The following is a 25657-nucleotide window of genomic DNA, read 5'->3' as shown; positions in this document are numbered from 1 at the left end:
AGTTCTTTTGTGAAGGAAATTTTTTCATGTAAACCGTTGAAAGTATTAAAGAGATGATCTAACTCATGATCAGTGCCATCAAAAGCAATGAAAATGTCATCAACATACCGTGCATAATAGCGGATTTTGTGGCGTAATTCTGAACTTGAATTGAAGAACGTTGTTTCCAGGGCGTTTTTTGAGGAAAACGACATCACTGAGGTTGCTGTAGATCCTACTGCTGAACTGCAAAATGAAATCCGGCATACTTTAACTAATTCCGTCAGCCTGTTCAATAAGTTCCAAAAGAAGGGGCTTATAAATATGAACCCGAAACCACCCGTGCTCAGAAGTCAGTTTAAACTGCACAAACAAAATCACCCGATCCGCCCTGTAGTGAATGGTATAGGCAGTCCACATCACACACTTGCTAGGCACCTCCATTTTAAAATTACAGATGCTTTCACATTTGAAAATAACTTTTCTGTAAAAAACAGTAAGGAATTAATTAACAATATTCAATCTGTAAGTTGTACACCTGACACTAGACTGGTGTCCTTTGACATCGTCAGCCTTTACACAAATGTTCCGGTTGATGAAACCATAGACCTTGTAAAAGAGAATCTTCTTAAACATAAAAAATTAGGTGAAACTCAGATTGCGGAACTCATTGGTTTGCTTAAGGTCATTTTAAAATACAATTACTTCACATTTAACAGGAAAATGTATGTACAGCCAGATGGTCTAGCAATGGGTAGCCCCCTCGCCGGTATTCTAGCAGAGGTTTTCATCAACGCCCTGGAAACAACGTTCTTCAATTCAAGTTCAGAATTACGCCACAAAATCCGCTACTATGCATGGTATGTTGATGACATTTTCATTGCTTTTGATGGCACTGATCATGAGTTAGATCATCTCTTTAAGACTTTCAACGGTTTACATGAAATAATTTCCTTCACAAAAGAACTTCAAAATGATAAACGTGAACTTAATTTTCTCGATTTAACAATTTCTATAGAAGATAATTCCTTCCATTTTAATATCTTCCGCAAGGAAACATATTCAGATAATGTCATTCCTGCTGACTCAACTCATCCAAAAGCTCATAAATTGGCATTTTTTCATTCCGCCATTCACCGAATGGTAACCACTCCTTTATCACCTGCGGATCAAAAAAGGAATTGAATGTCATCAAAGCTATTGCGGTTAATAATGGGTACAACCAGAATATGATCGATTACCTGCTCAATACGAAAATCTCCCAAAAATGTTCGACTTTGAGAAATAATCTTCCCACGGATACCACAGAAACTAAAAAGTTTATTTCCATCCCTTTCTTGGGTAACTTATCGTATAGGATTAAACGTCTTCTAAATAAAAAGTATAACTGCAACGTCTCCTTCTCTACAGATAACAGTTTAAAAAGAAATCTTGTACAGTCAGTAGAGATTGCCAGCGATTGGTTTTCTAATTCAGGTATTTACAAGCTAACCTGTAATAACTGTCCCTCATATTATATTGGTCAAACTGGCAGAGCTGTGAAAACACGATATAAAGAACATCTATTAGGTAAAAAAGGAACGAATATTCACAACTCTACTTTTGCTGAACACCTCTTGATAACCGGCCATACGCCTAAACAGTTAGAAGACACGGTTATCCTACACAGACAGGTCAAAGGACGGAGACTAGATCTGTGGGAAGAGCTATTTATTTTTAAACATCTAAAGCTCAAAGACGGCAATATACTGAATGATCAGTTGAACCTTGCCTGTAGACAATTTTTCGAAGGCTTCAAACCCATACTGTTTAATATATAACATTAATGCTAGTAACCTCAGTAGTCTATTTCCTCAGGAAGCTATAACGCACTTTCAAATCTTTCAGTTCACTATCTTTTATATAATGTGTTTTTCTCACGATGTATGGCTGCCACTACAGCGGCCCTCATGTAATTTTCTTTTATTCTAAAGTATGGAGTAACTGGATTGTGGACCAGGTTTCGTAATTTATGTCTTAAGAGCCATTACAGATTGTTCTTAAAGTCTTGACTTATATACGTTCTATGTGCTTCACTAATATGGTAATATAACTTTTATATTCTGGCTGCATAGGCCACTGCATGTAACTCATGGCGGAAGCGCCACCTGTCTTTTTGAAGTATACATCTACGTTATTATTCCTATACCTCCCACAATGTCATAACGGGAGTGTTAAATGCTTTCCATTTTATTTATTGTTACTCTATTTAAGAACGCATTTAATATTGATATTTAAATGTTACTTCAGTACGCCAATCGGCACATAGTTCGCGACCTGAGCGCCACCTGCCCTGGCCGCAGTGCTACTACGCTGGCCGATTTTACTCAGTCGCTTATGCGCTCTCCAACTTCCATGTACCTATTTTATTTGTCTGACAAACCCTGTTCTCAGGGCTATATTTTATGTGACTAATGAAACTATGCAGATGTTTGTAAAAACGATAAGGACATATCGCTTCATGTTAATGTAATACTGTAAGTACCAGGAATCCTTCTCACATCTTGTAATACAATATTTTCCTAATATATGTTAAACTTTATTCTTGACTCATGTTTCATACCTTAATATGAATTACGATGTTCATTGTCCCCAGGCCGTCTTCTGAAGAAGATAGATTTATATCTATTGAAACCTAGGTAAAGATTACTTTATCCTTTGCAACTGGTCGGCTGCTCTTAATCTGATTACGTGGAACCGTTGCTGGTGCGCAGCTATGTTTAAAGTACTGAAATTCTTGCCTGCCGAGGTATCAAAAGCTGCATCCAGGTATATGGACATAAAATTAAAAATTGTGAAAGCAGGTATGGCTTTTGACTTCAATCACCAGTGCCTAGAGAAAGACATTATCCCTGATTATGTGAAGGTGTACGTAAATTTTAAACAGTGTAACAGAGTTCCTTCTATTAAAAAGAAGCTAGTGCATTTAGTCATTTCCGAGAGCACAGTAAATTTGTACAAGAAAAAAGATGTTCTTAATAGTGAAGCCTACTGTATACACCTATTTTTAACTAAAGCCTTTAAAGATCTTTGTAATTTTCAAATTGACCACCTGTGGAATAGTATTAATGAATGGCTCTTTAATCGTAAGGAAGTAATCAAGGCCAGACATGAAAGAAAGCTTTTGAAGTTTAGTAATAGGACCACAAGTAAAAGTGATAATACAGCAGACAATAGTGTCAAGCACCTATTTTACGATAGAGTACTAAATAAAACCAATATTTCTTTTACGCAGGCTGAAAATGACTTGTTGTGTAAAGGCCTTAAATATAACTTGCCTGCTAAACTCGATAAATATCCAGTTATTTGTAATCTCATTGTAGATCTAAAAATCGGTTTAGAATCTCTGAAATTAGAGAAAACGGAGCAAGTCAAATGTGCCTACGAATGTAACAACATAATAGAAAAAGAAATTAAATTAGCTCCTAATGGGCAATCGGGCGAATATAGTATAATAAAAAGCATTAATCATAAACTTAGAGAGCACGACGCCTTAGTCACTAAGAGTGACAAAGGGAACACCGCCGTCGTGGCTTATAAAAATGAATATATAGAGAAGACTGTAAAGTTTTTTGAGGAAAACGACATCACTGAGGTTGCTGTAGATCCTACTGCTGAACTGCAAAATGAAATCCGGCATACTTTAACTAATTCCGTCAGCCTGTTCAATAAGTTCCAAAAGAAGGGGCTTATAAATATGAACCCGAAACCACCCGTGCTCAGAAGTCAGTTTAAACTGCACAAACAAAATCACCCGATCTGCCCTGTAGTGAATGGTATAGGCAGTCCACATCACACACTTGCTAGGCACCTCCATTTTAAAATTACAGATGCTTTCACATTTGAAAATAACTTTTCTGTAAAAAACAGTAAGGAATTAATTAACAATATTCAATCTGTAAGTTGTACACCTGACACTAGACTGGTGTCCTTTGACATCGTCAGCCTTTACACAAATGTTCTGGTTGATGAAACCATAGGCCTTGTAAAAGAGAATCTTCTTAAACATAAAAAATTAGGTGAAACTCAGATTGCGGAACTCATTGGTTTGCTTAAGGTCATTTTAAAATACAATTACTTCACATTTAACAGGAAAATGTATGTACAGCCAGATGGTCTAGCAATGGGTAGCCCCCTCGCCGGTATTCTAGCAGAGGTTTTCATCAACGCCCTGGAAACAACGTTCTTCAATTCAAGTTCAGAATTACGCCACAAAATCCGCTATTATGCACGGTATGTTGATGACATTTTCATTGCTTTTGATGGCACTGATCATGAGTTAGATCATCTCTTTAATACTTTCAACGGTTTACATGAAAAAATTTCCTTCACAAAAGAACTTCAAAATGATAAACGTGAACTTAATTTTCTCGATTTAACAATTTCTATAGAAGATAATTCCTTCCATTTTAATATCTTCCGCAAGGAAACATATTCAGATAATGTCATTCCTGCTGACTCAACTCATCCAAAAGCTCATAAATTGGCATTTTTTCATTCCGCCATTCACCGAATGGTAACCATTCCTTTATCACCTGCGGATCAAAAAAAGGAATTGAATGTCATCAAAGCGATTGCGGTTAATAATGGGTACAACCAGAATATGATCGATTACCTGCTCAATACGAAAATCTCCCAAAAATGTTCGACTTTGAGAAATAATCTTCCCACGGATACCACAGAAACTAAAAAGTTTATTTCCATCCCTTTCTTGGGTAACTTATCGTATAGGATTAAACGTCTTCTAAATAAAAAGTATAACTGCAACGTCTCCTTCTCTACAGATAACAGTTTAAAAAGAAATCTTGTACAGTCAGTAGAGATTGCCAGCGATTGGTTTTCTAATTCAGGTATTTACAAGCTAACCTGTAATAACTGTCCCTCATATTATATTGGTCAAACTGGCAGAGCTGTGAAAACACGATATAAAGAACATCTATTAGGTAAAAAAGGAACGAATATTCACAACTCTACTTTTGCTGAACACCTCTTGATAACCGGCCATACGCCTAAACAGTTAGAAGACACGGTTATCCTACACAGACAGGTCAAAGGACGGAGACTAGATCTGTGGGAAGAGCTATTTATTTTTAAACATCTAAAGCTCAAAGACGGCAATATACTGAATGATCAGTTGAACCTTGCCTGTAGACAATTTTTCGAAGGCTTCAAACCCATACTGTTTAATATATAACATTAATGCTAGTAACCTCAGTAGTCTATTTCCTCAGGAAGCTATAACGCACTTTCAAATCTTTCAGTTCACTATCTTTTATATAATGTGTTTTTCTCACGATGTATGGCTGCCACTACAGCGGCCCTCATGTAATTTTCTTTTATTCTAAAGTATGGAGTAACTGGATTGTGGACCAGGTTTCGTAATTTATGTCTTAAGAGCCATTACAGATTGTTCTTAAAGTCTTGACTTATATACGTCCTATGTGCTTCACTAATATGGTAATATAACTTTTATATTCTGGCTGTATAGGCCACTGCATGTACCTCACGGCGGAAGCGCCACCTGTCTTTTTGATGTATACATCTACGTTATTATTCCTATACCTCCCACAATGTCATAACGGGAGTGTTAAATGCTTTCCATTTTATTTATTGTTACTCTATTTAAGAACGCATTTAATATTGATATTTAAATGTTACTTCAGTACGCCAATCGGCACATAGTTCGCGACCTGAGCGCCACCTGCCCTGGCCGCAGTGCTACTACGCTGGCCAATTTTACTCAGTCGCTTATGCGCTCTCCAACTTCCATGTACCTATTTTATTTGTCTGACAAACCCTGTTCTCAGGGCTATATTTTATGTGACTAATGAAACTATGCAGATGTTTGTAAAAACGATAAGGACATATCGCTTCATGTTAATGTAATACTGTAAGTACCAGGAATCCTTCTCACATCTTGTAATACAATATTTTCCTAATATATGTTAAACTTTATTCTTGACTCATGTTTCATACCTTAATATAAATTACGATGTTCATTGTCCCCAGGCCGTCTTCTGAAGAAGATAGATTTATATCTATTGAAACCTAGGTAAAGATTACTTTATCCTTTGCAACTGGTCGGCTGCTCTTAATCTGGTTATATTTGAATGAATTAATCATTCATCTTGAGAAGATTGACACCATCAGTAGAAAGTCCTGAATCCATTCCTTCCAGTAACTATCTTTGTATTTTCAAAAACTGACTGACTTAACAGCTACTTGTAACTGAAGTTTGGACATACCAAACGTATTTTGCCATTCAAGTCATTCTTGTTTAATTCTCAAAAGCCCCATCATACTTTTGTTGGCCTATTTTCCTATCGAACGTCTGGTTCCAATATTCAATTAAGTCATTAATTAACAATTTGTATAAATTAACATAATTTCAAATACAGCAATTGCACTTGTAAGTACGAAATTCGCAACAGATGCATACTAAATAGTTCTGTCATCCTTTTTACTTTGTTAACTAACCATATATAATGTAAATCAAATTAATGTATACAGTTCATCTGCAATAATAAATTCTTACCTTTCAGTTTTATAACTTGATTTGCATTTATTGAAATCATTAAATACCCTTCCACCTGCTCGTAGATGCTTCCCCTCCCTCCAAAATTTTTCAGTCTGTTCTTGGAGTCAGTTGTGCTTACATTTTAGGTCACTCGATTACTGAATGATAGTAGACATTTATCTTTATAAACTTCTTTGGTGGAAATGAACAAAAACTGTATTTATTAGATTGCACTTTATAGATGTGTTATTGACCTGTGTTGTGTTAAAAGTCTCCAGTGACTTTAGTAGAGAACTGTCTTACCTGACTATGTTTTTGTGAATTGTGATTAGCGGAAGGGTGAGGTCTGTGACACATGTTGCCATTGAACTGTTACTGATTGTATGAGATAGACGTATTTTTGTGATATAAGGGCATTCAAAAAGAAACGAGCCAGAGGCATAATTACAGAAACCAGTACCTGTATGTTAGAAGTGTTGACCCTGGCTGTTGAGACACTTGCCCACTGTGACACAAGGTGGTGGATGACTGTATCATAAAATTCCCGGGGCTGCGATGTTAACCAGTTCCGCACATACAGCTGGACATTGTCGTCCGAGGTGAATCGTTTGCCCCTCAGAGCCCTTTTAGGGGGACCAAAAATGGCATAATCACAGGGAGAGAGGTCCGGACTGTATGGAAGGTGGCCGAGAACCTCCCATTTGAATTTCTGCAGGAGTGCTGCAACTGTGTTGGTCATATGAGGCTTTGCATTGTTGTGGAGCAGAATGACCCCACGGGTGAGATTGCCTGGTCATTTTGATTTGATCGCTTGGCGAAGGGTGGTCAAGGTTTTCGAGTAATGCTGGGCATTCACTGCTGTCCCATGTTGCAGGAAGTGAATCAGAAGGGGGCCATCTCAGTCAAAGAAGAACATCAGAATAACCTTTCCTGCACTCATGTGGACGATGACGTCCAGCTGTACGTGTGGAACTGGTTAACATTGCAGTCCAGGGAATTTTATGAGACAGCCATTCACCACCTTGTGTCACAGTGGGACAAGTGTCTCAAGAGTGAGGGTCAATACTTCTAACATACAGGTACTGGTTTCTGTAATTATACCTCCCACTTGTTTCTTTTTTAATGCCACTTATATATAAACAGAACAGTTAAGAAGCTAGTCATCATTCAGAAAGTGAATCTAAATTTAATAGATGTGTGAACTAGTGAAACGAAATATAATGGTGCTGTGTCCATTATTAACCTTGTTCAACACCCAAAAAGGTTTCAGTTTTGAAATGATGAACTAGTGCTAACAAGAAAAAGAGACTAGGTTAGTACTATTGGAATGTTTTCTTATGACATAATAATTCTGTCACAGAAGGCAAATGACTTGGAAAAGCAACTGAATCCCTGGAATGTCTTGAAAATGAGGTTATAAGATGAACATCAGCGAAAGTAAAACAAAGAGAAGGAATGTAGATCACTTAAACAGAGTAAATGCTGAGAGAATTAAATTAGATAATGAGACATTAAATGCAATAGATGCCATTTATCATTTGAGCAGCAAAATAACTGATTATGGCTGAAATAGAGGGGATATAATATGCAGACTGTCAATAGTAAGAAAAACTTTTCTAAAAAATGAGAAATTTGTTAGTATCAAATATAAATTTACATGTTAGGGAACTTTTTTGGAGTGTAGTCTTGTATGGAAGTGAAGTGTTAATGATAGTTCAGATGGGAAGAGAACAGAAGCTTTTGAAATGTAGTGCTATGGAAGAATGCTCAAGTTCAGATTAGTATATCAAGTAGCTAATAAGGAGAAACTGATTTGAAATGGAAAAATAAGAAATATATAGCAAAGTAACTTAAATAAGGAATCAATGGCTAGGAAACACTGAGGCATTTAGGAATCATCAATTTTTAATGATGCGAAGGGGAAGGGGGTGGGGAGACCAAGGCATTAAGCAGATTCAAATGGATGTAGGTTGTAGTAGTTATGCAGAGATCAAAAGGCTTGCACAGGATAGACTAACAAGGAGAGCAGTATCAAACCAGTTTTCAGATTGTAGACGCCCAACACCACCACCAAGTTTAGCCGACTTTATACGTATGGCCCATAGCACCTGATTTAGTTTAAAAACAACATTCATAAAATGCAAAGAAAGAGAACTGTTGCACTCATGGTTAAAAAGTCTACAGCAAGAGATCTTTCAAAAAATTCTAACACTACAGAAAGCCACTGGCACATCAGAAGTTTCCCTATGGTTACTCATTTACCACTTTGGTGCTGAAACAGAAAATAACTAACGGAAAATGTTAATCTTAAGCACAATGTTCAAACAGTTGTTCACACAGTTATACTTTATTGTGCCCTAATTGCCGTTTTTGCTATTTACATGCAAATGGGAGACATTGAAATAAGGACACCTAACATAGAAAAGCAAAGCACCTTCTACAATTTGACATGATGAGAGGACCTTATGTGTACTTGTGAACTGTGGAGTTAATGCTTTCTTTAACGTATATTCATCCATTGTGCAGAGTATGGGACTGTGGTTAGGAAAGAGCACTGGCCACTCCCATTTACAAAAAGTACAAAAATTTTATGAACAAAATTATAATTCCATACTCCCAGCCTTTACCTGCCACAAGATACTTGTAACATATCCAAATACCTATTGAACACTGTATTCAGTCAATTCTGATCACATGTAGATTAATAGATTCCATAAATGAATTCTTAATATATAGGATCCAGAATGAAATTAAATATAAAATGCTAGATGCGAATAACAAGAAAATGACAATAAAATTTAAATTTACATGAAAACATTGTGAGGTCTCCCACTAAATTGTTTTGTTCTTACAGTTTCTTCAAAATATTCTCAAAACTGTCTTCATATGCACCTTCCAATACAACGTCTTTAGCTTTATTGTATCTGTCCTTTCCATTCCAAATCTCTCTCTCTCTCTCTCTCTCTCTCTCTCTCTCTCTCTCCTGATTATAGAGGCATGAGTAGGTTAACTACAATTTATTTGCTTGGAAATGGCTATTGAACAATCCAATCACTGTTGCAGCAAGATATTTATTTGTAGAGGTCTTAAGTTATTGGAGAAGTTCTTTTCTACAGTATTTTATGAACAGAGTGTTATAATGGACAGCATAAGTAGACAGTACGCTGCTTGATATTTTATTTTTATACATAAGTTTATTCTGGCCTTTTTCATCAGTACATGTCCTGCCACTGTAGACGAACATATGTTAACTGTCAATAAACTATTACTGCTGTCCGTAGTTGTTGGGTGTACTAATTTTTCAGTAACATTTTAAATTTGGCCAATGAATAAGCAGCTAGCTGTCAAACTTCAATTTCTACAAAAATCAAAATAACGAAAAATGTATTATAATATGCATGCAACATAAAATCACCTAACAACTTTAAAACGTTACTGTAAAAATATCACATCCAACGACTATAGAGACAGTAATATTTCACTCTAAGTTGACGTATGTCCATCTACAATGTCAGGACATGTAATGATGAAGGCAATAAAGGTGAAATAAGCTTAAATACAAAAATAAAACATCAAACAGCACATTGTCTACTTATTCTCTAGATAATGTCCTACTGTGACACAATATAAATTGCAGATCCCATAATAAGGATAAAGAGTGATATAACTTGGAAGCTATTTTTATTTTCTTGCCAATTTTCCTGATTTATTGTACTGTTCAAAGAAACAAAGCTTCCTAAATACTGGAAGTTACCTATACTATTAATTCTTACATTTACAGTTTCCAGACAGAATATTACAGTACTTCTACTCATTGCCAGGTACACTGCCTGTTTCACTGAGGGTTAGTCCCAGTTTCTATAATTCTGTGTGGTAAAGAGATAGTTTGCTCTGGAGTCCAACTACAAGAAGCTTATTTGCAAAGCAAAATGAAAAAATGCATTACAGTTTACACTAGAAGCAATTACCTCATCTTGTTGATGGAGTTTTGTCTTGTCTTGCCATGTGATGTACTTGACTCCCCTCAGTCTGGCAAGATCCAAGTAACAGCTTTCATCCTCACAATTGTACCTAGAACATAAAAGAGATCATATTTGAAAAATTATGTAAATAAATAAATATGCAAGAAGCTGTTGTTCGAATGAAGCATTCTTGACTTTATAACATTAATTAAGCGTACAGCTGAAAACACTCTCTGCTATGTTGGTAATGCTGAATAGCATTAACATTTTAAATTTAACTTGAAATATAAAATGATGGATTATAGTGTTGTGCTATTCACAATATATTACAAACATTTTTCTTCTTCCTGACACACTGATAAAAGAGCACAAATTCAAATGTTTAGTTTAGAGGTTTTTATGCTTCCAAAATGACTTGCTGAGATTTTTTCAATCAGATATTTATTGTTTGACAGGATGATAAGAAACATCCTGTGGGACAGTGAATATACAATCTGGGTATGTTCTTCTGCTCTCACTGTCTTTTTTTCAAAAGACTTAGTAGATTTTAAAAAGAATAGCTACAAGATAACTACTGATTCCCACTGAGTATTAAGCAATAAGATGCCTTCCTTACCCTACATTTACTTTCCAATACTAATAAGCATAATGGCCCATGTTTTGTGGTGTTTACATGGTTTTCATGAGGCTAATTATAAAACAAATACAGTTGTAAATAATATAAAAAATGATGCCTAAAATTTTCTCATACAATACATAAGGAATGTTGCACTAATAAAGTCAACTAGATCACAGGAGTGTATGTAACAGAGGCCTCAGTCCCACAGAACAGTCTGTTGTCTGGCCATTGCAATTTATGTCATCTATTTTTCATACTATTTTCAGTATAATACACAACACTGATCTTACATAATTTCACTTCCTTTCCCCATAACCCTTCCTCTCATTCATTCAATTGTCCTTTCACATACCACGTTTCATAAATACCATCAGGAAAAACAGCTTCAAAGTTGTGAAACAAGTTATATGCTAAGAGGCAGAAACAGCCACATCAGCTACTTCTGTAAACTATGCTAGCAATAAATTATAACTAGTGCTAATTTACTCACAATGATAATTATGGGAATTACTTCTAGGTTACTTTATACATTTGAATGTATCATCATCATCATCATCATCAGCCAATTTGATCACTTGGTGACGCGGTCTCTTTGTATTGGTGTGTAACATAGGATCTTTGTAGGTTCTTCCATTTCTGCTGATCTATTGCTTCCCACTGCCAGTTCAATGCAGCTGTCTTTCTTTACTCTCTGTCCCAACCATTTGGTGGTCTTCCCCTGGGTCCCTTTTGGTAAACTGGGCTCTTATCTAATACTTGTTTTAACCACCTGCCATCTTTGCTTTGAGTGACATGACCAGTACACTGCCATTTGAAAGTATTCACTCTTTCCATAATGTCAGTGACCTTTGTTGTCTGTCTGATACCAACTGCTTTCTTTCTTTCTGTCCTTCTTTGTTTAGCTCAACTGATCTTTCCATTCCTCTTTGAGTTACTGTTAGTTTTCTAACAATGTATTCAATTAATGTCCAAGTCTCAAAGCAATAAGTTATTACTGGCAGTACGCATTGGTCAAAAACTGTTTTCTTCAGATCAGCCGACATCTTAGACTGCAAAACTGAAGACTTCCCTAAGATTGGTAGCCTAATTTAATACGTTGAAATATTTCTTGTTCTAGGCCTCCTTTCACATTTACAAGTTTGCCCAAATACACATTGTCTGCGACCATTTGCTGTTGCATACTTCCAACAAATATGTTTCTCTCTGGTATCTATTCATTCATCATGATCTTGGTTTTAACATAGCTCATTTTTAGACCAATTTCAGAGCAGACTAATGCAAATTCACTAACCAATATTTGAAACTCCATACTATTTGCAGACAGAACAATATTATCAGCAAACCTCAGGTTATTTAAAATCTTTCCCAGAATTTGGGTTTCCTATGTTTCCCAATCCAATTTCTTTTTCTAGGACTCCTAAAAATAATTCTGGAGATGTGGAGTCACCTTGTTTTACATCCTTTTCAATGCGAAATACCGAGCGAGGTGGTGCGTCGATTAGCACACTGGATTGACATTCGAGAGGATGACAGTTCAAAACCACGTCCAGCCATCCTCATTTAGGTTTTCCATGATTTCCCTAAATCGCTTCAAGCAAATGCCAGGATGGTTCCTCTGAAACGGCATGGCCGATTTCCTTCCCCATCCTTCCCTAATCTGATGGGACCAATGACCTCACTGTTTGGACCCCTCCCCACAAACCAACTAACCAACCAACCAACCAACCAATGGGAAACTTGTTGGTTTCTTCAACAACATTCATAAACTCTGTGGAGATTTTGTATAAGAATTTAATTTAGGCTTGTTCTATTTCTTGTTTTGTTAGAGTGTTAAACATATGTATATTACGATAAGACACAGCTAATGAAAAAGCCACCTCTTCTTGTCTTCAACTACTCACTGACACTTCTGGCTTCTATTTAAAACACAGCAATTATATAATTTTACAAAGAACACTACCAGCTACCAATGCCAAGATCTCTTTTACACAAACATTTGACTTAAACAGAATTTACATTATTAAATTCAAATATTCTGATAAATTGCACAGGAAAGGCTATTAAAGGAACTGAGGTTTCAATTTCCTCTCTGACATCTACCAACAAACTGCATTTGACCAATAAACAACTCCATTATGAACCCTTCAGCAACAAATGGAACAATTTTATCATTTGTACCCCAACTGCACTCATATAGGTACCTAAAGGTAATTTTTATTCTTACTAAAACCCAATTTACTTCATATTAGTCTCTTTTTATCTCAATAAACACTGTTCTATATCTTTTTTAAGACTTCAAAAATATACTTGAGATCTCTGAAGCAGAATTTCCTTACTGATATGATCAAACAATGAAAAATCCATGATGGACTGTAACAATAGTATGAAAAGGAAAGTTGCCACTCACCGTATAGCAGATATGCTGAGTCGCAAATAGGCACAACAAAAAGAATGTCACAAATAAAGCTTTCGGGCCTGTAAGGCCTTTGTCAAAAATAGACAAAAAAAAACACACACACACACACACACACACACACACACACAGAGACAAACGCAACTCACACACACAACTGCAGCCATGTGCGTGAGTTGCGTTTGCATGAGAGCGAGAGAGAGAGAGGGAGGGAGGGAGAGAGAGAGAGAGAGAGAGAGAGAGAGAGTATATATGTGTGTGTGTGTGTGTGTGTGTGTGTGTGTGTGTGTGTGTGTGTGTGTGTGTGTGTGTGTGTGTGTGTGTGTGTATTTTTGACGAAGGCCTTGGGCCAAAAGCTTTATTTGTGACAGTCCTTTCGTTGTGCCTATCTGTGACTCAGCATCTCTGCTATATGATGAGTTGCAACTTTCCTTTTCATAATATTGTTATTGATATGATCACATCATTTGACATGAATTTACTCCAACAGAGCTCTCTCTCCAAGTCTATGAAGAATAACTAGTCATAAAGGGCAAATTCTAAGCAGTTTGATGGATAAGAGATCAATAAAGAATTTACAAACAGAAATGGATAAGGAATTCTGCATTGGGAGAAAGAACAGGACCTGCCCAGTTAGCTGAGCATGTTAACACGCTGCTTTCACACCATTAGTGTGAAATCTGCTTTAAGAGAATCATTTACTTCCAGTGGAATCAGTCTGACAAGATGACCTTATGGACTCCTCTGCCCTCTTTGGTTTGCTTACAGGACTTCATAACTGTCAATTTTGAGAAGTGGCAGTCAGTTATCACATGACAAATATGGAACCTGATTTGCGGGCTCTCCCGTGGAATATTTTGAGAGATGGAACTGAAGCTCACACTGTGTCAAGGACGGGGAAGGAAATCAGCCATGCCTTTTCAAAGGAACCATCCTAGCATTTGCTTGGAGTGACTGAGTTGGAAAATTTAAAAAATTAGAATTGTGTTTTGGGGCCTTTAAACACTGTATTTCACACACTTTCTGGTCCTAAATAAAGAAGATTTCCCTGCAATTAAAATAGTTGTAAATGAAAAAAAATCAGGTTAAGTGGAAAAAGCTAAAAATCGGTTTAGTACACATAAAGGTGCTTTAGAAATATTTCTGTAATTTTCAAATACTGTAAAATCAATACATGTGTATATCTAAAATTATTCATTAAAATGAAAGTAAAACAAGTACACAAAACCCACTTACATCACGAAATAAGAGGCCTGTATTTAGTGTTTTATACAAAAATATTTAGAAGACTTTCTCATCCACTGCCTCTTGTTCCTTGATCTGCCTCTACTTGTATAATGCAGAATCCTCACTAGTGACTGACAATTATTTTCTCTTGACTGATAATCTTGTTGCACTCTTTGCAGCCTGAATCTAATCCTTTGAAAAATTATTTTAGTAGCATGCTCTTCCTAATTATAAATGGTTCATTTTACTGATGATCATAGCACTCAAGGTTCCTGTATTCATACTAGATCAAAATTCAGTATTGTTTTTCCTAACAGTACTAAAAACTCTCTCACAGGCAGCATTATTATGAGGAATAAGCAGTAATGCAAGCATAAGCTTGCTCAGTGAGGGATAGTTTTTAATGCCTGATGCATCACACATAGTAGATATTTTGTACCAAGCAGTATCAGCTCTGTCTTCTTCCACCATTCCAAAGTCGTCAAACTCCAATTCTAATGTGTGTGTGTGTGTGTGTGTGTGTGTGTGTGTGTGTGTGTGTGTGTCCCTCACAGTCACTCAAAACATTAGGAAACAGCTCATTCAGCTTGACAACTGACAATAAAGATTTTCTTTTCCAAGATCCAATACCTGAATCATCATATAGCGGAAATTTTTCTTTGCTGTAACTACACAAGTTGATGAAAGATCTTCTGTCATCTTCATAAAATTTTGTAACTACAGAGTTTTCAAGCTCGGTATGATGAATTTAGCTTCTAGTGTTTATATTCTTGACAATATCTTCACTCTTTGCAATATTTATTTTTTTGAAATTTCAATTCCAGCAGACTACCAGAAGTAGATACTACAGAAGGATTGATAAATCTCACATTCAAATCTGCAAATAAGTTATTTAGGATGGTATGAAGTCTGTGAATTACTGGCTCTTCTTTCCGGAGGAATAAATTTGCTTTTGTAAATAATGAAAGGGTATTATGCAAGAAAAGAAGGTGTAGCTTAATTACTGGATCATTTATAATAGGGTGCACTCTAGATATGTGAGACTTGTTTATATTTTTTTAAGCTTCCTCATTGAAAAATTTTGCAAGAGGTTTCCACTGTTGAATTATTCTTTCTATGGACTGGAGCAGAGAGAGCCATCAAGTACAAACACACTTCAGTACTTTATGGCATTTGGTGCCATGTATTTTTTGATGCAGTTTAAAAGTAGACTATTTTTCTTGAACTCTTCTGGAAAAAGTTGAAAATTTCCATTACAAATTCTTCAGCATCAAAACATTGTAGGCTATTTGCACCTTTTTGTGCAGCTAAATGAAGCAGATGGCAGGAACAAGATTGAATTCCTAAGTGTGGTTGAACTTTCTTCAAAAAAGCAGCCACTCCTTTTATATGTCCCACTACTGTATTTGCTTTATCACAAGCAAATGAAATGAAATTTTTCCAGGGAATTCCTTTTCTTAGCAGTTCGCCACTCAAGGGATAGAAAGTTTCTTTGCCAGTATTTAAATTTGCTTCCAGCAATAATAGTATTGTGGTGCACATCTTTCCCTGTTTAACATCAAAGTAAGTAACAACAACTGGATATAGTTTTGCATCTTTAGCATCTGTGCTACCATCAGTTGCAAGAGAAAAGCAGGATAACACAATTCAAAAAAGAATTGCCTTTAAAAATTAAAAGATTTCCAAGCACCCTTAAGTATAAAACATTTGTTGCTGCTTAACAAATTCAACAGTAGTGCAGCATACAGTTTAATCAGATTCTAATCATGAAGTTGCTGGATCAAATGTCACCAGTGGAGTACTTTTTTTAAATTCCAAATTTATGAACAAATGAAACTGTTATTTAACACATGTGGCAACATAATTGTAATAAAGAAATCTTTGTATTTGCAGTTACTGGTTGCATTAAAATTAATTAGAATTTTATATTGACATGACAAGTACCTTTTTGTTAAACGAAAAAATTATATAAATCAATAAAACTCTCCAGTCTCTGGAAATAAAAAAGTATTTGATTTTCTATTTGATGTTTCACATTTTTCTTCCAAATTTTAATTTATTGTGAATAATCACATTTTTGCATGAATAGTAATTAAAAATAAAAAGGTTATTTTAATTTTAAAAACTTATCATTTATTTCTTAATTAACATTTCTATTTGTTAATAAACACAGAATTTAAAAAAGTACGAGATTTGAACCAGTGAATTCACCGTTACAATCTCATTATGCTAAGCACTGAGCTGCTAGCAATGAATTTGTTAATAAGCAACAGATGTTTTACACATAACAATGTTCAGAAATCAAATGATCTTCAAGGACAATTTTTTCAAGTCCTTTTGAGGACTGCATCATACTGCTTAAGAAACTGGTGTCTGAGTGCTGACCTGTTAGTATGAAGCAAATTGGAGAGGGCACAGTGGTCCATGGGTCTGCTTGCGAAGTAAAAATGCCACTGATAGTGCCAGTGTTGTAACACAGGCAACATCAAATTTTTATCTCCAAAATTATCAAAAAATTGTGTATGTTGCATTAATTGTACTTACAGCTCAAAAACAACTGCCCAGTCAGGGAGAAAGAGCAAATGTGTTAGGCCAGCTCCATGTATACCAATAAATATATCACTATTATGAGTGTGCTCCAACTGTTTTTTAAAATCCATTTGCCTATTGTAGACAACCTAAAAGAAATGAGAAGAAAATGTTATTTTTTGCTTAAATTCTTTACTACAAGCACATTCATTGCAGCATTAATGAGTACAGAAAGGAAGATAAAAAAGAAAAAGCAGTAATATTAAATACATAAACTTAATGAAAGTTATCAAGTATGCTGACATAGCACAAACTGTACAAAATACCTCTACTCTGTCTAAAAGGATACATTTACACTCTGCAGTCAACTGTTATGTATCAAATAAAGTAGCATATACCATTTGACTCCCCTATATAGGCCACTAGAGAGTACTCAGCACACGAGCCGAGTGCCATGAGTGCAGCCCCTAATGCAAAAGATACTAGCAGCAATGCCAGTGGTGAAGGAAAACAAATACAAGGTATCATTGCTGTAACTAATTGCCAAAACCTTCTTCTGATTAAGAAAGCCAAGTTTTGAAGCAGGTCAGTGCAGAGTTCCACAATTTTCTCAGAGGACTGCCCTTGCCCTTGTCAATAAGATTATCAGGCAGCCTAATATCAGTGAATTTTTTCAGCACACAATCCCAGTAATGATAAGCGGCAGTATCTGTGTCTCATTATGTTTCACTGTGTAACTCTTTGCTAAGCAATATTCTGCACCATGGTTTTTTCAAGTGGTTGTGACGATCTTGTGTGCCAGTGACACACACTAGTCCTCCTCAATAGAACAAATAGTTTTACCAATATATGCTTTACCACAGTGGCATAGAATCTTATAAACACTTGGTTCCTTTAGCTCTAAATCAACTTTAACAGAACCCAAAAAGTGGTTAATCTTGGCTGGCACCTGAAACACAGCCTCAATATCAAAATTTCTTATAATTATCCCTATTTTAGCAGATACAACCCAATACATGGTAAGAAAGCAACTGATGTAGATTAATCTTGCTGTACTTCAATATCTGTTCCATTTAAATACAGTTTTTAAGTGTTCAAGCTTGCTGCATCACGTAAGGTACGTGCGCTTCAGACCAGCATCCTAAGAATGCCAGTGCATTGTACAGGGTGATTCAAAAAGAATACCACAACTTTAAAAATGTGTATTTAATGAAAGAAACATAATATAACCTTCTTTATACATCATTACAAAGAGTATTTAAAAAGGTTTTTTTTCACTCAAAAACAAGTTCAGAGATGTTCAATATGGCCCCCTCCAGACACTCGAGCAATATCAACCCGATACTCCAACTCGTTCCACACTCTCTGTAGCATATCAGGCGTAACAGTTTGGATAGCTGCTGTTATTTCTCGTTTCAAATCATCAATGGTGGCTGGGAGAGGTGGCCGAAACACCATATCCTTAACATACCCCCATAAGAAAAAATCGCAGGGGGTAAGATCAGGGCTTCTTGGAGGCCAGTGATGAAGTGCTCTGTCACCCATTCTCTGTAAACTGTTTATACCACCGTTTAATACACCACCTATCAGGAGGTTTAACACCATACTTCGTTCGAAATGCATGCTGAACAACTGTCGTCGATTCACTTCTGCCGTACTCAATAACACAAAAAGCTTTCTGTTGAGCGGTCGCCATCTTAGCATCAACTGACGCTGACGCCTAGTCAACAGCGCCTCAAGCGAACAAATGTACAACTAAATGAAACTTTATAGTTCCCTTAATTCGCCAACAGATAGTGCTTAGCTCTGCCTTTTGTCGTTGCAGAGTTTTAAATTCCTAAAGTTGTGGTATTCTTTTTGAATCACCCTGTATTATGTGTGATAGCTAATCACATGCAAATCCTGGTCCGCATGAGTAAGTCTGCAGTGAATTATATGACTCGGAGTGTCGTCATTCTGTTTGTACATGAAAATATCAAGAAATGGGAGCTCTTCATCACTCTCCACTGAATTTACACATCCACAAATCATAAAACAAGACCTTTACAAATTTATTGACAGATATAAATCTGCTTTTATTTATCACATTTGAATCATCTGCATTTACATGCACCAAATAACTTTTTAAATGATTAAGTAACAAAATCTTCACTAAATTAACCATAGCAATTAACCTATTAGTAATTGTGAGCTGCAGTGTGGCTTGGAAAAATCAAAAAGGAGTTCTGGGCTACTAAGCAAATACTGTTGTTTTGTTTTACACTATAACACAAAGAACTTTATTCCAACATTTAGCAGCAGTTCTAGAATACAATGTATTTACCTTCTTAACTTCGTATTCTGGATTCAGTTTTAAATGGTAAATGAGTTCATCCTCATTTAATATTCTTCTATATGCTGTGTCTCTTGACAGCAATGTAACATGGATTTTGGAATCATTTCTTTTATACTGTGGAATATGTAACCGATGTAGGATATGCTTAGAAAATGCATGGAACAAACCACTTTTTTCACAGCCCCATATCTGGAAATTTTTGAAGTAACCATTTTAAGGGAATAAACAGACATTTACAAAAAATTACATTTTAACATGCACACTTTATGAGTAATATGTTGCATCATGACTCCGTCATGTGGAATGAATTGCTCTTGTGATGCTCAACAGAATAACATCATACAGCCTGAAGCCCCAAAACTGTTTCAGTAGATGGTGTCTTCAGAATGCAAGAGCATTTATCCAGGAAGCTGACAAAGTGGAAGAAGCTTCTAGCCAGTGCCTCTGACAGGGGAAGCTGGGCACATATGACTACTCTGGCTAGGCTCCTTTAGGAACAGACTAAACAAGAAGAGCATAACAGATTAAGTCATTGCTGGCCAGTGGTGACACTTAGCTGCTATGGCCTGTTGTCTCTTCTGGGTTGGGGGTGTTGTTGTTGGAGAAATACTTGCCAGCAGACACACGTAAACACTAATCCCCCTCCCCCACACACACAAAATCAGATCCTCACCTGAGATGCGCTCAGATGTTCTCAAATACTCACCAACATTTTCTGTAAATGATCGTATAGAGCCTATATGTGACTGTATAGAGCCCACTCTCTCTGTGACTTTTGAGGTGGAGACTACTGCAGCACCAGATGTAGTATACAGTTACCGAGCAAGGTCTTCATCTGCAGTAGTAGCAGGCAACCACCTGAGCTGTGGACAGTATGCAGACAACTTGACTTCTTCATGCCTCTGGGGCTCCCACTTGGTGACTACCTCCTGCTGGCTACCACGTCTCTAGTGGGACACATCTTCAAGCTTGGGCTGGGGGCAGCCCGGTCCCTCTGTTGCTGTACACTGGTCCCTAAAGGCTTCCATCAGCACTGATCACCACGCAGAGCAGCCCTGTGGGTGCCATTAAAGTTGGTACACTGCTTGAGGTGGTGGAAATAGCATTTTTAGTGGACATGGGGGCTCATTTGTCAGTAGTGAGTCTGGACCCCTTATGTAAGAAAAGACTGAAATTTCCCACAGTATAGATTAATTGGAGTAGGTGACAATGAAGTGGCAACACTAGTCAATTTTTGTACTGAAGCAAGAAATTTTTGAGAGCATATGGAAGTATCACATCATCAGCAAGGAGTACTGCACAGTCCTCAGGTTGAATTTCTTGAATGAGCATCACGCAAAAACTGATCTTTTGCAGCACACAGTCAAACTCGATAAAACATTGTTTTGACGGGGGGAGGCTGCGGCAGAAGATACACTGGCACGAGGTTCTCATACCATGAAGGTGGAACTGATTAAAATGCATACACAAAAATTAAGACCCAGTTCACATGATAAAGTGCTGAAAGGTACAGGAAAACTACTCTGGGGAAACATAAGAACTTCTCTACCGAGTGATATTTTGTGTGTTATAGACCCATTGGGACGCAATGACTGTTCGGATATGTTGCATTATACATAACAGTGTGACACACATGTAGGATGTGAATGGAGGTATACATTACGAATAATTTTGGCATTGACAAAGTGGTTCTACCAAAGGGGTTGTTGACAGTCAATTCAGGAGTCCTAAATGAGGATGATTTAGAGAGGTCAAGTGTGGACCTCTGCCATTAGCAAACCATCAGTTCATCTGCATTATGTGAAAAGTACAGCATTTCAAACAGGAAACTCCAGATATAAATTTCAAAAATGTAAGAAAGCACAGATTGCTACTTACCATAAAGGAGACACATCAAGTTGCAGACACGCATAATTGTCTTTAAATTGTGCCTGCTGCAATTTGACTTGTCTTCTTTACAGTAAGTAGCAATCTGTCTTTTCCCACATTGTTGTTAAGGTATAGCATTTTAAAGGGAAAGAGTTTTTTAAGGAACGCACTGCCATTTGACTGTTTTACTGTTTATTTTAGTACAATCCAGGTTTCAGCCTTTTATGCCATTTTCAAGTATTTGCCAAAAGTAAAAATTGCATACAGTAAGACCACATGAAATTTCGAAAGATGGGTGGGGGTAGGGGTCCATGGTGGATAGGGAACGTTAGACTACAGTCACAGTGCAATATTTATGAGATAGAGTTAAAGTAGAAAAACATATAGTAATCATACTATGCGTATGGAAACATAAGACTGCATTACACTTGTATAAAACAGAGTAGTTGCACCTTAGTACGAAAAGCACTTAATGAAAGCCACTCTGGTATTACAAAGCATAAGAAGATTAGTGTGCAACCTATCTGAATCACAATAGATACAGATCTTATTTATTACAAGGATATTGACAAAGCACAAGGAAATGACGGAATTTCCAGCATATTCAATTAAGCATGACTTGACTTAGATGCTATTTATACCAAACTTGCTGCATATTTGGGTTGTGGACATAAGTACAATAGTGAGGAGTAGGAGGATGGCGAGTAGGAAAGACATGGAGTGAAGAGGTGACAGGGGGGCGTGTGGGTGGGGGTGGGGGCATGCATGTGTAACACAATTCATGAATAAAAAGTATATAACAGCTGCAATATGCCTGCAGTGTAAGCCTGTTTTTACTGAATATGATGTGCTCCCATGAGTTAAGCATCCTGCAATATATGTTAAAGACGTAAAATGTAAGTACATATTTCATAATTGTACACCTATTTACATTCATTGTTTAAGACATTTTACATCTTTTGAAATTTCATGTGGTTTTACTGTATGCAATTTTTGCTTTTAGCATATACTTGAAAATGGCATAAAAGGTCGAAACCTGGGTTTAACTTAAATGAACAATAAAACAGTCAAATGGTGGTGTGTTCCTTTAACAAATATTGTACGACAGTTGCTCAGCAACATCAAAAACTGTTATTCATAAAAGTTTGTAGACATTGTGACACAAAAAAAGATCCTGACAGAGAACAATCCTCCTGTCTATAAGAAACTGTATAGAATACCTCCAGCACTTGCAACCAATAATGGAGGAATTGAAGAGAGTGGGTAGCATCTGTTATCATCATGCTTAAAAACTCATTGGATGGGTCAAGGAAATACAGGGTCTCTTGTGATACTGTTATTTAATTGCCAGAACTGTGACGGATGCATATCTGATACTGAATATCATGAAAACATTGTAAAAGCTGGGCCAAAGCAGGTGTTTTCAACAATAGTTCTGAAAAGAGGTTACCACTAGTTAAAAGTAGTGCCTGAGGACTGACTAAAGACTGCATTTACTGTCCCATGGGAGCATTACCAGTTTCAGTGGATGCCTTTTGGACATAAGAATGCACCGGTCACATTTGAGAGATTATTAAACTGAGTGTTGAGGGGATTAAAACTACATCAGTGTATTGTCTACTTACATGATGTTGTTTTTTACAAGGATCTGAAGGATTACATGCAGTGGCTGGAAGAAGTGCTTAAGAGGTTGCAATAATCACACTTAACATTAAGTATTGAAAAGTGTCACTCTCCATTGGCAGCAGGAAGTTATTTAGGCCATATAATTAGCCACAATGTCTTGGTGATTTCACACTACCATAGACTAAGAGGCAACTGCTGACATTTTTAGGGTATTGCCATTTTTCTCCAATGTTTTCCAGTGGTAAAAGGACTGACAGTAGTTCCATCTTTCCAGGGTACACCCAATTGTGTTTTCTCCACAGAAATAATTCATGGAAGTTACTTCCATGTTGTTGTTATTGTTGTATTGTTGTGGTCTTCAGTCCGGAGACTGGTTTGATGCAGCTCTCCATGCTACTCTATCCTGTGCAAGCTTCTTCATCTCCCAGTACCTACTGCAACCTACATCCTTCTGAATCTGCTTAGTGTATTCATCTCTTGGTCTCCGTCTATGATTTTTACCTTCCACGCTGCCCTCCAATACTAAGTTGGTGATCCCTTGATGCCTCAGAACATGTCCTACCAACCGATCCCTTCTTCTAGTCAAGTTGTGCCACAAACTTCTCTTCTCCCCAATCCTATTCAGTACCTCCTCATTAGTTATGTGATCTTCAGCATTCTTCTGTAGCACCACATTTCGAAAGCTTCTATTCTCTTCTTGTCCAAACTATTTATCGTCCGTGTTTCACTTCCATACATGGCCACACTCCATACAAATACTTTCAAAAATGACTTCCTTACACTTAAATCTATATTCGATGTTAACAAATTTCTCTTCTTCAGAAACGCTTTCCTTGCCATTGCCAGTCTACATTTTATATCCTCTCTACTTCGACCATCATCAGTTATTTTGCTCCCCAAATAGCAAAACTCCTCTATTACTTTAAGTGTCTCATTTCATAATCTAATTCCCTCAGCATCGCCCGACTTAATTCGACTACATTCCATTATCCTCATTTTGCTTCTGTTGATGTTCATCTTATATCCTCCTTTCAAGACACTATCCATTCCGTTCAACTGCTCTTCCAGGTCCTTTGTTGTCTCTGACAGAATTACAATGTCATTGACGAACCTCAAAGTTTTAATTCCTTCTCCATGGATTTTAATACCTACTCCATATTTTTCTTTTGTTTCCTTCACTGCTTGCTCAATATAAAGATTGAATAACATCGGGGATAGGCTACAACCCTGTCTCACTCCCTTCCCAACCACTGCTTCCCTTTCATGTCCCTCGACTCTTGTAACTGCCACCTGGTTTCTGTACAAATTATAAATAGCCTGTCACTCCCTGTATTTTACCCCTGCCACCTTCACAATTTGAAAGAGCGTATTCCACTCAACATTGTCAAATGCGTTCTCTAAGTCTACAAATGCTAGAAACGTAGGTTTGCCTTTCCTTAATCTAGCTTCTAAGATAAATTGTAGGGTCAGTATTGCCTTAGGGTCAGTATTGCCTCACGTGTTCCAATATTTCTACGGAATCCAAACTGATCTTCCCCGAGGTCGGCTTCTACCAGTTTTTCCATTTGTCTGTAAAGAATTCGCATTAGTATTTTGCAGCTGTGGCTTATTAAACTGATTGTTCACTAATTTTCACATCTGTCAACACCTGCTTTCTTTGGGATTGGAATTATTATATTCTTCTTGAACTCTGAGGGTATTTCGCCTGTCTCATACATCTTGCTCACCAGATGGTAGAGTTTCATCAGGACTGGCTCTCCCAAGGCCGTCAGTAGTTCTAATGGAATGTTGTCTACTCCCGGGGCCTTGTTTCGACTCAGGTCTTTCAGTGCTCTGTCAAACTCTTCACGCAGTATCATATCTCCAAATTCATCTTCATTTACATCCTCTTCCATTTCCATAATATTGTCCTCAAGTACATCGACCTTGTATAGACCCTCTATATACTCTTCCACCTTTCTGCTTTCCCTTCTTTGCTTAGAACTGGGTTTTCCATCTGAGCTCTTGATATTCATACAAGTGGTTCTCTTTTCTCCAAAGGTCTCTTTAATTTTCCTTTAGGCAGTATTTATCTTACCCCTAGTGAGATAAGCCTCTACAACCTTACATTTGTCCTCCAGCCATCCCTGCTTAGCCATTTTGCACTTCCTGTCAATCTCATTTTTGAGACGTTTGTATTCCTTTTTGCCTGCTTCATTTACTGCATTTTTATATTTTCTCCTTTCATCAATTAAATTCAATATTTCTTCTGTTATCCAACGAGTTCTACTAGCCCTTGTCTTTTTACCGACTTGATCCTCTGCTGCCTTCACTACTTCATCCCTCAAAGCCACCCATCTTCTTCTACTGTATTTCTTTCCCCCATTCCTGTCAATTGTTCCCTTATGCTCTCCCTGAAACTCTGTATAACCTCTGGTTTAGTCAGTTTATCCAGGTCCCATCTCCTTAAATTCCCACCTTTTTGCAGTTTCTTCAGTTTTAATCTACAGGTCATAACCAATAGATTGTGATCAGAGTCCACATCTGCCCCTGGAAATGTCTT

The 25657-nt window shown here is 36.9% G+C and overlaps 1 protein-coding gene across 2 annotated transcripts in view; it reads right to left on the bottom strand.

Moving 5' to 3' along the window:
* Positions 1–25657, bottom strand: part of LOC124777973 (EGF domain-specific O-linked N-acetylglucosamine transferase) — a 164025-nt gene that overhangs the window by 51766 nt on the left and 86602 nt on the right. For both annotated transcript variants that reach the window (XM_047253534.1, XM_047253533.1), the window contains exons 7-9: positions 19609–19809; positions 17301–17434; positions 10504–10606 (exon numbers count right to left, since the gene is read on the bottom strand). In XM_047253534.1, the coding sequence (XP_047109490.1) occupies positions 10504–10606; positions 17301–17434; positions 19609–19809 (438 nt within the window). The remainder of the gene's footprint in view (positions 1–10503; positions 10607–17300; positions 17435–19608; positions 19810–25657) is intronic.

The sequence above is a fragment of the Schistocerca piceifrons genome, chromosome 2, assembly GCF_021461385.2.
Source record: "Schistocerca piceifrons isolate TAMUIC-IGC-003096 chromosome 2, iqSchPice1.1, whole genome shotgun sequence".
In the NCBI taxonomy this organism is placed as follows: Eukaryota; Metazoa; Arthropoda; class Insecta; order Orthoptera; family Acrididae; genus Schistocerca; species Schistocerca piceifrons.
This window is presented reverse-complemented; position numbering and strand designations above follow the sequence as displayed.